Here is a 15,766-nt window from a genome sequence, read left to right as displayed (position 1 = left end):
AGTGGACCCATTATGACACTCGACAATTTCCGTGCGATTACGCATTATCGTACACTATTTCAGCATCATTCGGACATAACCGAAGATCGTTTTTTTTTCCGTAACAGCCTGAGAATGTCGAAATCGCATACCAGAGAATGTCGAAATCGCATACGGAGAATGTCGAAATGCATACCAGAGAATGTCGAAATACGAACGGAAGTACGGATGCATTACGGTCATACCTTAAACAAACAATAAAGTGTCTTGATAAATATCGGATACAATGTACACGTGCGACATATAATGAAAGGCACTGATCTAGGACGGTACACAAATGATTGTGTTACATGAGAATTACATGTAGGTTGTTGTAAATGATGATGATAACGATGATGATAACGACGATGATGATCCCGATGGTGATGATGGTGTTAGTGATAATGAAGAAGTGGAAGTAATGATAATAGCATTGATGATGATGGTTACGACGTTGAGTGTAATCAGCACTGCTGATTGTGACAATGTAAATGATTGTTGTAGATGATGACAGGACAGACAATGGCGTACAGAGTATTCGATAATAAAATAATCATCACAAACTCGTACAACAAAACAAAATTGATCTTTTGGCAATAAGCTATCTCAAAGACCCCTTATCACTCAAACTTGACATTTTGAATTATTGAGATTTTTAAAAGTCGGTTTAGTTCTCTGCCAACTCAAAAGCCTGATATTTTTAGACTCATTTATGATAAAATAAGAAAAAATATTGTGCCACAACCTTATTTGTAAATACTAGTAGTTAGTGTTAATGAGAGGAACAAAATGATACATTCCTCATCAAAACTGTGGTGTTAAAGACCACCTCTGAACAGAGACCACCTGGCTCTAAAACCACATGTGCTGTTTCCCATTTTAACATTTACAGTGTGTTTTAACCTGTGAATAAAGACCACCTTCCAATAAAGACCCCATTTTGGCTCTCCCAAGGATGGTCTTTATAGACAGCTTTGACTGTATACACAAAAAGCTACCACCTGTAAATTCGCACCCCATTTCCCCGCCCCAAAAAACTCATTTGCATATGGTTAAACACAAAGTTAATATAAACATGATGTGTAAAATGTGTATATGACATACATAATAACAGTAACATTTGTAGTGGATTAAATTGTTTGGAATGTATAAAATGAGTAGACACAACTTAAGAGCAACAAATCTCCAGATTCCCGCCATTTTTTCACGAAACTGCATTGTTTGCATTTCCTTTCAATAAAAAACACTCATGTACTCTGTGAAATGTACAGAAAACCTTTGTACCAAATTATGACGCAAATACCTAATTATGATGTGAAACTACATGTCTAGGATTTTGGTCTTTACACAGAAATTGTGTATAATTTTTGAAAACGTAAGTATATCCATTTAAAAATATTTTGGCGTCCATCTGCAGGTCTGTTGCTGCTTTAAGTGTTATATTGGACTGAGCACAGCTATGGGACTGGTTCTCGAGGTTTCACTGTCTGGTTCCCACTATCGATGTTGTTGGCGGTTCCATTTTGCCATCTGCATTTCAATCTGCTCAATAAGCCGTCCAGTGAAACTGGTGAGCAGCATCTACAAAATATATAACATAATTTGTGCCGTGCCATGGGAAAACCAACATAGTGGCTTTGCGACCAGCATGCATCCATGCTGTTCGCTTTCAAAGCCTATTGCAATTAGAGAAACTGTTAGCGAACAGCATGGATCCTGACCAGACTGCGCGGATGCGCAGGCTGGTCTGGATCCATGCTGGTCGCAAAGCCACTATGTTGGTTTTCTCATGGCATGGCTCATTTATCAGATATAGATATACAGTACCAGTGTATAAATAACAAATCTTCAATTAACCATATATAGTCAAATCTATGTCATGACCACCATTTCATTCTAAAGACCACGGGTTACATTTCCAATTTAAACATTTTAAAAGTATTAGAATTTAAAATTGTAAGTAACTCCCTACAAACAAAGGCCACTTGCTGGCTTCCAAAGCTTGGTTTGTTACATAAAGAATAAGACTTTATTATATACAGCATCCCATAAAATAACCCTATTATATTAAACCCCACAACAGATTGGTTTCTTTACATTTTAACGAAAGGTGACTAAATCTGGTAGTTATGTCTAATTTTGCTAAGTGGTTGTTTCCCTTTAATCGTTCGGTTGTCTGGTATAATTATGTCATTCCCCCAAAAATTACAAGAATAATAGCAACTTACCTGCGGTATCAGAATTCCTATTATAACCCCACCCACAACAATCACATTGTTTTGCAGTATGGAGGTTATTGACTTAAAACAACCTTGTACGTAAATTGTTTGGCTTCTCACTGTTTCTGACTGAAAAAAAAAATGTTAAAAATATATAGCCGCAAATTCAAGGAAACGAGATTTGTATCATTTGAACGAATGACTAAAAAATAAGGAATTTAAATATAATATCTGTAACAATGATTATAAAAACATCAAACATATCTCAAAATCCTTGAAACGTATTGTTGAATTATTATTATAAAATCTCTTTTCCGAGAAAGTCAATGTTCGTCAGCATCGTTTTCTTTCCTTATTAGGGTTAAATTAAGAATGATAGATGTTTAACGGAAACATCTGAAGTAGGTCTTTTTATTATATAGTGTTTGCACCGAATAAATGATACTATTGAGCCGCACCATGTGAAAACCAACAGAGTGCATTTGCGACCAGCACGGATCCAGACCAGACTGCGCGGAAGCCTATTGCAATTAGAGAAACCGTTATAGAGAACAGCATGGATCCTGACCAGACTGCGCGGATGCACATGCTGGTCTGGATCCATGCTGGACGCAAATGCACTCTGTTGGTTTTCTCATGGTGCGGCTTAAATATAATGTTCGCCTTAAGATAGTTCAATCATGACGGAACAAAATGTAATTAATGTAATGTAAATTAGTTTTCACACACCCAAGTATATGTGTCTAGACAGTTGTGAAATATAATATTCACCATGACACAAAATAATAACTAAAACGTATAATATTAATGTCCTATTATTAATCAATTACAGAATATGCACTGCACGCTATATCTGAACTAGAACATACATTTATATCTATACCTAGTTCCCACAATCATTGCCTAAAATGAAGTGTGTTCACCAACACAGAAAACTCATGCATGTGTACCGTCTGACATAATGTGTACACTGTATTAAACAGAGCTCAGAAACAAACCGGTCAGATGCTGAAATTTTCGAACAGGTCTTCAAACACAGCCGGACGGAGTACAATATACATATATTAATGCTGTTTGATACACCTTTTCCGTAAAAAGCTTATTCCTTGATTTCTCCTTAATACTGGGGCAATTCCATTGATATTATACGTCATTCTAAAAATTCAAAGGTGTCAACAGCGGGCATATCTGCCCAATTTTCGGAGAATTCAGAAGTTATATATACAGTTGTTTTTTTTTAATTTTGTTTTTGTTGGGTTTATCGTCGCATTTATAGGTGATATGGCTACTTCCCAGCTTTGATGGTGGAGGAAGACCCCAGGTGCCCCTCCATGCATTATTTCATTACGAGCGGGCACCTGGGTAGAACAACCGACCTTCCATTATTCTTAAAATAGATCGATGTCTGATCTAGAACAACAATGAAAAATCTTAGTAACTTGTAAATGATTAACCACAGGTACAGCGATTCTCGCCAATAATATCTGAATACAAACATCAAAAACTGGACTTTCATCTAAATAATTCGTGAACCTTTGTCATAAATCAGTTTACCGGTCTTGAAATGCAAAAGAAATTTATGACCAAGAGCTCTTCTTAAACAAATTTTGAAGATGAAAGTTCAATCTTTGTTGATTTTGTACACAACTGTAGAAAGTACCTATATCTGTGTTTTTTTCGGGAGCGATTTATATAACTGTTGCTAAGATTTTCATGCTTTGTGTGGCATTTGTTTTAGATATAAAACATGCCATTTTACAAATTGTCACCCTTAAAACTTCCCGAAAACTGGGGGTCATTTTCTTATATAAATTTAACGTACTTTTTTTCAATTTTAGCTTTGTGATGCAAAAATCAGGATATTTTAGTCTGCAAAGAAGCAACATTTTTTGTGTGTGTAAAAAGGGGATTTTGAAAACTACCTTCGAAATTTGTCATATTCCAGAATTTTACAATCAAAAAGTGACTACTGCCGCCCAGCAGGAGAATGAAGTTACTTGTATCCATGTATTGCATTATAAAAGTGATTTTCAAGAAAACTTGCAGATCAAACAATATAACTCGTATGTCTTGTGTTCCAAACTATGAACACCGTTTCGTATACTAGCTCACTTACCGTAGTCGACTTCTGCATTCCCCTCCCACAAAGGTAGTTAATCAGCCCAGTCTGTAAAAATACATCAAAACTGTAATGTTATATAAAAAGGAACTTTGAATGTTTAAATTCCGACTAATATTTAGTCCTTGCAGATTTTTGAAGACAACAATATGACCATGATCGATGCGTTAGAGTATGGAGTTTATAGTTTCGCAGAATTAAAGATATCACATTTAGATGGTATTGCTTTTACCTTAGTAGCATCAGAACATAACCATTCACTAGTGTTATACATAAAAGCAGTATTTAACGTAAACACTGTGTGTTTTTAATCTTATTCAAAATAAGACGGCTAAAAAGTGTAATCAGGTTTTATATAAAGAAGATCCAGACCAAATAATATTTACGTCCCCTTTCTTTTACTCCTTCTTTCATGCAACAGGACATAGGTGCGGAGCAATACTTGCATCCTATTTCTTGCAGCAGGAGAAAAGTAGGGAAGAAAACTTATACTTCCGTTCTCTTTCTTGCAAAAGAAGAAAGGTATCACCCGGTGGTCTAGTGGTAACACGCTTGTGTGTAAAACCAGAAGTCCGGGGTTCGAATTCCGGTCCATGCATTGGAAATTTCTGAGATGCTCTTGAAAGTCTCCCATCCAACTAGAAGGCCAGTACTGGTTCTTCCCAGTGAAAAGGGTTTTGCGTGTATTGGTGCTATACACGAGGCACGGACATGCCTATATCTAAAATATTTCTGTGTCTCTGCTCTGGGGGATTGCCCTCGCGCTGTCACTCTGGTCAGATCGCTCTGTGACTGTACGTGTATATAGAGAATGACTCTGACGCCATGCGTGACTGTCGCCGTTATATGTAAAGCACTTCTGAACGTGTTTGCATATAAATCTCGTATGATAAAACAGATAAAAATAATACTTACGTCCTCTTTCTTGCAGCAGGAGAAAGGCACGGAACAATACTCGCCGAACTCCCTGTTTTCAAGTTCCGTTGTACAGTTAAAGTACGGATTTCTGGCCCAGTCTTTATAACCAAGGTCATCATTGGATGTTCCGCAACATTCCAGCTGAAATAAATCTACGTATATATATAGCGGAATATTTTGTTTGTCATTTTATGTTGTAAGTGATCTACCCTTTGTTTCTCACTTTGAAGTCCTACTTTAGACAAAAATTCCGGTTCCATAATGACCATTGGACAAGTTGTCACCATTCGAATCTTCTAGCTTCACTTAAGACATGAAAACATATTTTCGAAAGCTAGTTTGACATTTAATACATATGAAAACATTCTGGAAAACTGGTTCGATATTAGACATGTAAACAGTTTGGAAAGCCAATTTTTAAAACATTCTTGCAAGCTAGTTCGACATCACATATGAAAACAGTCTGGAAAACTGGTTCTAAATTAAACCTCCTACATGACATGAGACCATTATGGAAAGCCGGGCATTAGACCGTGATGGTGAAAAGCTAGTTCGACATAAGACATGAAAACATTTTGGAAAAGCTAGTTCGATATTAAGACATGAAAACATTTTGGAAAAGCTAGTTCGATATTAAGACATGAAAACATTTTGGAAAAGCTAGTTCGATATTAAGACATGAAAACATTCGGGAAATCTAGCTTGACATTAGAAATGAAATCATTTTTTCAAAGCTAGTTCGCCATAAGACATCATGACATGAAACAGTTTGGATAAGCAAGTTTTACATTAGACCTGAAAATATTCTAGTTCGGTCTTAGGACAATAAAGTGGCAACGACAAAGACAGAAAATTCCTTTGGTATGTGAATTGACGAGTTCATTTTTGTTGTTATTTTAATACAAGACTGGACAGGGCTCGTATATCTGTATTCAATTAACATAGTTATTCAGTATAAAGGTTTATATTTACAATGATAACATTTCTTTTTGCTCTGTCTTTGGTAAATACGCAACGACTCTATTGAAATTGTGCATGGATGTCCTATGGCTTAGATAGATAAAACACTAGAAAAATGAATAAACACTATCTTACAAAATTACGACAAACTGAACATTTGACAGTCCCAAGTCTTATCATAAATTCAGACGTTCAAACATTGATGAATGGAAACAGGGTTTAACATGATTACTACAGATGTGTCTAAATTGTAAAGCGCCTTTAAACGTGTTTATCATGAAAAGTGCGCTATATAAATCTGGTATAATAATAATGACAATAAACTTGAACTGTCTGGTTACACAATTATTTTATCTGTAAGACTTACCAGTTCTTGTATACCGTCAATAAGGTTCTGCATATCTTCATCATCTCTGTATTTTACTATAGCTTCTTTAAGGGTATCTTCCGGGTATATATTGAGCTGTTTCCGGGCCTCGGGCACGTACACAACCACGAATATGAGTATAATGAAAACCATCTCTACCAGGAACAGAAACATCATCAAGTATCGATACTGAAATGAGTTCAAAGTTTCAAAATTGTAATATACGTCACACGCACGCACGCACGCACGCCCAACAACAAATGACACATATTTTTCAGGGCATACCATAGTCTAAATGTTTAAAGAAATATTATAGTTTATAAAACGTTTCATCTTGGAACAGAGCAATTGAATTCGATTTCTGGAAGGAATTGTTAATATCATTGACTGGAGACGAACGGGTTTTTCGGGATCAAAAGAGGTAAAAGATGCAGGTTGCACATTTACGTGAATTAAACGAAATGAAATTAATTAATTTAAGCCATTTTTGTTGTTGTTGGGTTTAACTTCACATCGATACAATTATATATAATATCATATGGTGACATTCCAGCTTTTTATGATGGAGAAAGACCCCGGGTGTCGCTACGAGCATTCTTTCAAGCAGGTAGAACCACCAACCTTCCATAAGCCAGCTTGAAACAAGAAGCTGTGTTCGATAAACGCTTGATGCCCCCGGTGGCATCCTTGTCGATACAAAGCAACCTAAATCCAAAACGAGGTCAAGGTCAAGGTCAAGGTCAAACTGAGTTCAGGTGATGTTTGAAAATGAGGAATGGTCACAGGTTACATCTGCATTAATATCAAGTCATTCTAGTAAGGGGTATTGATGCTAGACGAAACGGTCCCATTTGGTTTACCAAGGGATGGCCCATACAAAGCAAAGCAACCTAAGTCCAAAACAAAGTCAAGGTCAAGGTCAAACTGAGGTCAGGTGATGTTTGAAGATGAGGAATGGTCACAGGTTACATCTGCATTAGTATCAAGTCATTCTAGTAAGGGGTATTGATGTTAGACGAAACGGTCCCATTTGGTTAACCTCGTACGGACGAACGGACGTCCGGACGGACAGGACAATCACTATATGCCCCCCGCATCAGTAGATGCCGGAAGCATAGAAACTCCTCACCCCAAGTGAGGTTTCGAACTTCGCAAATAATTCTAAGCCAATGATTTTAATCACTCGGCCACGGAGGCCCCCTAATACTTGAATGGGTCTTTGAGTTCTGTCTCTACTAGTAGTGGTATGTAGCGGACAACAAATATTTGAATTAAAACTTACAATAGCCAGAAATAAGACGTATTCTCTGAGAGAACCGTACCAGCCGAAAAATGAGACGAAAACCGCCACAGAACCAACAAGGCACAAAACACATGCCGGGTCCAGAAAGAAATCATAGGCATTATTCACACTTTTATCTTTGATATCCAAAATCCATATCATCAGTCCAGTTATCGCCCCACACACCAACTGAAATAAAAAAACATGATATGAGCCGCACCATGAGAAAACCAGCATAGTTCGTTTGCGACCAGCATGGATCCAGACCAGCCTGCGCATCCGCGCAGTCTGGTCAGGATCCATGCTGTTCGCTAACAGTTTCTCTAATTGCAATAGGCTTTGAAAGCGAACAGCATGGATCCTGACCAGACTGCGCGGATGTGCAGGCTGGTCTGGATCCATGCTGATCGCAAACGAACCATGTTGGTTTTCTCATCATCGGGTGCGGCTCATATAAAGTGATAAAGGTAACTACCATATTTAACATCAAATAGACCAACTGGTTAGATGTTTATACAATATATATTCAATGTATCCTGGTAAAATAATAATAGAAAACCGAAAAAGAAATGGGCCTAAAGGCTAAACTGGTCAAAGGTCTGACAAATGCATATACTGGCTGCACCTCCGATCAGCGGTCACCTGGCTTTAGCGGCCAAATTGTCTGCTTCCCATGGGTGGCTGCTTAAGACAGGTTAGACTGTAGTCACATTTTCTGGAATGCAAAACATAATCAGTCTTGAAGATACATTCTTTCTGAGTTTTGAGATTTCTGGACAATGAAAATGTGAGCAACGGTACAGTCACGATGATGATGATGATAATGATGATGATGTACTGAATTACAAATTCATTCGCGTTGCTCAACGGTTTCAACTGAAACTTTAATATCCAATCATCTGAACGATGAACGTGGTAAATCAGACGATAACCTTACAAATGCATTGTTTATCTGTATTCTAACATGCTCACTAAACCTGACGATAATATATAAATACCATATGGCAGCGTGTGTGACATTGATATTGTCAACCCGAGGGCAGAATGTCACCCGAGGCGATAGCCGAGTGGTGACATTCTGTTCCGAGGGTTGACAATATCAATGTCACACACGCTGCCATATGGTATTTATTTTATTATACCGAACAAAACTAAACACATAAAAAAGTTTTAAAAATGTTTCTGGTTCATTTAATTCAACAGCTTCATCTTTAACGCGGTAATGAGTTGTGTACACACTGAATAGCGACGTCATTACAATATGACATTGTATACAAGGGACGCAATCATATGGCTAAAAACCTGAAGCAGTTATTTGCCCTTATATGACATTCAAAATATCAGCGCGGTCACATGACCTGACAGTCACTTTCGCTTGGTCACGTGTCAAAAAGACTGAAAATGTTTCCGATAGTCAAAATATCTCCTTTTCGGGTAATGAGATTTTACCATTGTAGACAAAAGTGAGGTATAATAATAGTAACTAACTAGACGTCATGTAAAACACGTTATACTGTAAAAGGCGTTACACCACGTCGTATCCGACGTCATAATGTTCTCTCCAGTCCGCGGTTTAACTGACCAAAAAACTGAGCCATGTTAAAATGTGGGATATCAAATCGTACAAAGTCGTCGACGGATCTGTGAAAAAACGGCCTTTTTCACCTTTCTTCGACCGAAATCATTCGTCTAATTAGGAATTCCATTTGAAGAAATTGAACAGATAGAAATCATAAAAACGGACGGACGGAAGGAAATGACCATTAAATCACAACGTTTCACCATAGACAGGCCAGGTCCACAGTGGCCATAAATCCACGCTTTTCCTTCTTTTTAAACAGTCATACAGGAAGCGTATTATCAAGTGTTTTTTTATATATATACTATAATATGCCAAGTGCAGCATTATGCGCGTAGAGATAAAATACTGATTTACATAACTTTTTTCTATTTTTATCTTCATTATCAAGAAAAACCATGGTACATTTGAATAACTCAAGTTAGCTTCCTGGTACATGCAAAAAATATTATTATAATGGCTTTTAAAGAGGTTACGGCGATACGACCTCATGAAGATTTTAACACCTTAATCACTTTAAATCGCAGTGCGTTTTCTTGGCATGTGACAGGAAAGGGTTGTTTTAACTGAGGTGAAGAATAAGAGAAATATCACGTGAAGAGTCAGAGCTTATTTTGTTGTTATAGCATGCGTGTAATATGTTATTAATCAAATGATTTCATACTGGCCTTGATATTTGTCCGAGGTTGTTGGTATTGGTCACCAATGTCGAGGACCAACATGACTGCCAGAGGACAAGGAAAAAGGCCAATGTGAAATCACTTGATTCAAAGAAAGATATTTTTATACAAGTCCGTATTGGTCCCATCAAATAAACCAATTAAAATACTCGAATATTGGCCCTGTTTTCGTATTGATCCTGATTTTTTCATACTTGCCCCGACTTTCTCAAATTTGGTATCTGCTTAATCTGTTTCGTATGATATGCACAATTTATCTAATAGAGTCAATCATTGCATAGTTGAATAATAATAAACTCGCATTGTCGTGAGTCTCAACATCCACAATTTCGAAGCAGACTTAAAGTACGGGAGTGGTGATTTAGCGATTAAGGGGTCGGTCTCTCAACCCTGAGGTAACAGATTGCAGGGGCCCTTTGTCTCAGGTAACACGAGTACCGGGATTTACAGAAAGCGGGAACGTCTCATGTTACGTGAGTACTGGGATTTACAGAAAGCGGACACATCTCATGTTCACCGTACTGGGATTTACAGAAAGCGGGCACGTCTCTTGTTACACCGCTACTGTGATTTACAGAAAGCGGGCACGTCTCATGTTACACCGCTACTGTGATTTACAGAAAGCGGGCACATCTCATGTTACACAGCTACTGGGATTTACAGAAAGCGGACACGTCTCATGTTACACCGCTACTGTGATTTACAGAAAGCGGGCACGTCTCATGTTACACAGCTACTGGGATTTACAGAAAGCGGACACGTCTCATGTTACACCGGTACTGGGATTTAAAGAAAGCGGGCACGCCTCATGTTACACCGGTACTGGGACTTACAGGAAGCGGACACGTCTCACGTTACGCCGGTACTGGGGAGTACTGGGATTTACAGAAAAGCGGACATGTCTCATCGGATTCACAGAAAGCGGACACGTTTCAAATTACACCAGTACTGGGGTTCACAGGAAGCGGACACGAGATTGACTCAAATAAGTAAATTTCTGCCTCTTCTGTTCCACGTTGTATATATTAAGTCCTCTTTACAAATATTCAAGAGGAAAGAATATCCCCTTAAATGCCTTACAAACATACTGTACTTGTATTTATACTTGGTTGAATGCCGAATTTTAACAAATCGACGGAGCATTTTATGCTCTTACCTTGATCATTCATTCAGATCTTTAACCCTGTCGTAAAATTTATTATATTAAAGCGAACTTTTATGCCAGTGTCTATAATACATTGAAGTCAATAGTCCTTGAAGTTAACAGTTTAACAAACAAGACCAACCGTAGTCAAGTCTTTGTTACGTTGTAAGATTTATTGTCTTTTCAATGCGGTGGCGAAACTTTCAGTTCTGTGGGTAATTTTAATACATCATAATTCACACAGGCTATGGTATAATATTTCATATAGATAATAGTTCTGACATCAAAACCCACAGAAAAACTGTACAGGATCCCCGTATCATTCACTTTAAAGCGACGTGTTCATACTTTTCGACGATTTTTTTTCCATTCAAAATCGATGAAGTGCGGGTGCAGCGGCATAAATATATTGACACATGAATTTTGTAATTTATCCTTCTAAATTACCAAAAGCATAATGCACACCAGGAAGTAAACCAGTGAAACGCTAGAGAAAATCTGCATTTTTTCTTGCTTTTTTTCACTCACTTTATCAGTTTTCAGTTTCATATACAGATCTACATTCTACGCAATGAATTTTTTTTTTAAAAAATCACCACAGCTTTTAACTGCTTATAAACATTGGTGTGGTTATGGACAAATGGGTTACAGGTATAAAAGTATAAAATGTTCCGGTGAAATTGCATTTCTTCGGAACCTGACATTGAAATGAATACTTTAATGTGGATTTTTGGTACAAAAGACTACAGAGTAACTTATGAGAAAATTGGCAAAAATTCACGACTCTTTCATATTTGTATTTCAGAGAACTAAAGTATTACATCTTATACAAGCGTATTTCATATTAGGGATTTGATTCCATACCATGAATTCATTGTTAATGTATGACAATTGGCGCGTGCGCTGCAGATAATTCATTGGCTGTACCAAGTGGAATGTACTCTCGTGTGCATACAACACATGCATTTAAAACATACACATAGTGTTCACCAGAGAAACATTATATGAGTCGTGCCATGGGAAAACCAACATAGTGGGTTTGCGACCAGCATGGATCCAGACCAGCCTGCGCATCCGCGCAGTCTGGTCAGGATCCATGCTGTTCGCTAACAGTTTCTCTAATTGCAATAGGCTTTGAAAGCGAACAGCATGTATCCTGACCAGACTGCGCGGATGAGCAGGCTGGTCTGGATTCATGCTGGTCGCAAACCCACTAATTTGGTTTCTCATGGCGCAGCTCATATTTATTAACATACCAGATGATCTGATATGCAGACGATAGCGTTCAGAAAATTGTGCCTGTTATGCTAGAATATTAAGTGCAGCTTTACATATCATAAAGAGAGACACGCCTTGATAGAAAAGTTATATACAATTAGACTATCAGAACACTATGGCCTTTACAAATTACAAGTAATTGTGTCCATTTTACCAACATAACCGATCTGGTATAAGTCTTTAGCATAAAAGCATCTCACAACAATAATCTAACATCTACACGAGCACGTGAACACGAACAATGATCCGTAATAGATACATATCCACATATAGTATAAGTATAAATGGGGGGAATGCGTATTTATGTAGTCAAATTTCTTTACACAGGTACGACAGTCACCGAGCCGCAAGGCAAATTTCAGGTAAAAACGACATATTATAATATATAATACCTGTATTTGTCATTATACACGTAAAAATTGATTTTATTCTATTTATAGAACTTCCTTGTTCGCAGAGTCACGCATTTAATTTTTGTGTAATACAAAACGCCACCGAAAACACCCAAACGATTAACTAAACACGCCTATCTAGTATAGGTATAGGTTTACAAAACAAACAACATAATAATACTTACAAATACTGTGAAATTAAGAAAGAACAGCAAATATTTCACAATAAGATTGACTGATGAACCAGACTCCCGGCTCCCCATGTTGGTTTCGTTTTTAACTTAATAAATCCTGATTAGTCACTATATATTTTCACGAAACATACATCCCTAATTGATCCAAAAACTGTTCAATAATTCACGTACTATTCACATATCACACAGGCGGGATCTCTCTATTGGTTTGTTTCTCTCATTAAGCTATGCACAGATCACAATATACCTAGGTGTAAATGTAAATGATTCTTCTCATAATGAAATCCGAGCTCTATTGAGAGACTAAAATAGTATTAAAGTTGAAATGGTCGATATTACAGACACATTTACATAGTCACAAGGTAAAAGTGCATTATAGTGTATAATTATGAAATAAGTAAGCCGTATCGTTATTAAAAATGATCGTAATAATATTATGTAAAACGTGAGAACGTCAGATCTGATTCATTGAAAAAGTCTCAAATTTTAATCAAGAGTGTAATGCATTGATACGTGTGGGAGCGTCATGGTGCCAGTTTAGAGATTCGTAATAAATTCTAACTTTCGACTTAGTACCTCAAAACATATCAAAATGTGCTACGTACTAAGGAGTTAGTAAATGAGTAAGCAAGTCGTACGTACGAGTTCGCACGTATGAGTGTACAAGTTATAAACGTACGAGTTTGCAAGTCATATATACGTATGAGCTTGCAAGTCGTATATACGTATGAGTTTGCAAGTCGTATGTATGAGTTAGTATGAGTAAGTCGTACGTATGAGATATTAAGTCATACGTGTGAGTTTGCAAGTCTAGTCGTACGTATGAGTTTGTAAGTCGTACTTATGAGAAAGTAAGTCATACGTACGAGTTAGTAAGTCGTATGTAGGGCTGACTACAAATCTCTGATGGCACCAGAAGCTCCGGTAGTGGTTAAGATATTTTTACGCGAAGAACGTAAGAATGTTGACGGAAGTTTGTCGCGGATACAATAATCATAACACATAAACCTTCATCATTCAAACGAGACTGCACCTGGGACATTTTCGGCATTGCATGTAGGTCTAGACTGGTACATAAATGTCTACTTTAATCTTGCAATCTAAAATAATATGATCCATGATGCAGAAGTATATTACACTCCTTGAGTTTTTTTTAGGATTTCATTTTTTCCCCAAATGTTTCAATTATAACTAAACTTGTTTCATATTTTTCGTTTTTAGAACATCTTTGACCCCCGACCCTCCCGGAAACAATCGTGTAATTGACAACTTCCCCACTTAGTGACGCAGAAGTGGCGCATAATCTAATTTCAAATTGTTCATTAACAGTTTAATATACATAAATAAGTTTACGAACAAATCGCTTTTTAAAACATAAAAAAACTTTTACATTGTCCTAAAATTATTCTCATATTAACCAGTGTTAACATGTTAAAATGTACCAACCAAACAACGCCTCTAGTACATTAGCGACTAAAGTAAAGTTTTGTCAGACAGACAAATAGATACAAAATAATGTCCATACATTACAATATAAGTATTGAAAATAAAAGCGAAACAGACATATATACAATTATAACACAAATATACTTACAAAGATAAGAAAGTTGAAGAAAAACAGTAAATACTTGATGACCAAGTTCACCGGGGACCTGTTCTGGTCGTGCCACGGCGCCGGCATGTTTGGTAAAAGGTTTGTCCCAGCAAGACTCTATGGTAAAATCCTAAAAAATATAAAAATCCAAAAAAACACGAAATGTCTCCCAAATTCACAGAAAGGTTAATCCGCCCTGTCCGTACTGAATAAACTGACCACTCATGTATACCTCCAAATAGTACTAGAAAATGACATTCAATAGCTCAAGCCAAGCGTTTACTATTGATGGTAGGAATTAGAAACTATCGTATTCTCACCCGGTTTAAACGACAGAAACGTGATTGTTAGTCGGGTTATTTTACCCGAAAAACCGCAGTGACAAACATCTTCACAATTTTAGTAGTCCGGGAAGTGTTTACATTTGATAAACATCACTAGAGAAATCGATCGATCAATTGTTGTGTATCGTTGTCTCTCAAGGCAATAAAATGTAATTAATTTTTAAACTGAAAAAATAAAAATGTGATTAAGAAGAGAAACGCGTCAGTTCTGTTTCTCAGAATCTTATAACGGAAACTGCCTCTTAACTTTTGACTTTATCTTGTGAGCATCCATATACATACTTATAAACATCTGCTCATATTATCCGGTAAAAATCTATAAACGTAATTTACAATATAGATAATCTGCGACAGGTTGTGGCGAAGTGGCGAAAAGCGTTTTTTGTCTGTTTTGAAAGGAAACACAAATGAAACATGTGTGACAACATGTGTGTAATATATGATTTGACATGTTCTTTTAAAGACAAAAACACAAACAATGAGTCGCACAAATATTGAGCACGTCAAACATTGATCAATGTTTCACATGATATTTCGTAAACTTCCGACAGGAAATTTTTCATAGATTTATATCTATAGCAATCTGACTAAAGTACATCTCCTATTACGCTATATCGTTTAGAAGATCAAGTACTTAGGCCAGATTGATTTCTATGGTGACGAATGAATCCAGCTAGG

At 36.9% G+C, this 15,766-nt stretch overlaps 1 protein-coding gene across 2 annotated transcripts; it reads right to left on the bottom strand.

The window, feature by feature from the left end:
- Positions 1-353: 353 nt before the first annotated feature.
- LOC123547214 (tetraspanin-33-like) lies at positions 354-15,505 on the bottom strand. Of its 2 annotated transcripts, none has more exons than XM_045334138.2 (7): positions 14,745-15,505; positions 7,884-8,072; positions 6,602-6,790; positions 5,272-5,415; positions 4,354-4,404; positions 2,247-2,366; positions 354-1,599 (listed from the first exon to the last, which is right to left on the bottom strand). In XM_045334138.2, the coding sequence occupies exons 1-7, from the start codon at positions 14,829-14,831 to the stop codon at positions 1,516-1,518; spliced, it is 864 nt and encodes a 287-aa protein (XP_045190073.1). In that variant the 5' UTR covers positions 14,832-15,505; the 3' UTR covers positions 354-1,515. The 2 variants fall into 2 exon arrangements, with proteins under 2 accessions (XP_045190073.1, XP_045190074.1); XM_045334139.2 differs by lacking the exon at positions 14,745-15,505 and adding an exon at positions 13,142-13,444.
- Positions 15,506-15,766: the final 261 nt, after the last annotated feature.

This window comes from Mercenaria mercenaria, chromosome 9 (assembly GCF_021730395.1).
Source record: "Mercenaria mercenaria strain notata chromosome 9, MADL_Memer_1, whole genome shotgun sequence".
Lineage (NCBI taxonomy): Eukaryota > Metazoa > Mollusca > Bivalvia > Venerida > Veneridae > Mercenaria > Mercenaria mercenaria.
The sequence above is the reverse complement of the archived record's forward strand: the minus strand, read 5'-3'. Positions and strand labels throughout refer to the sequence as shown.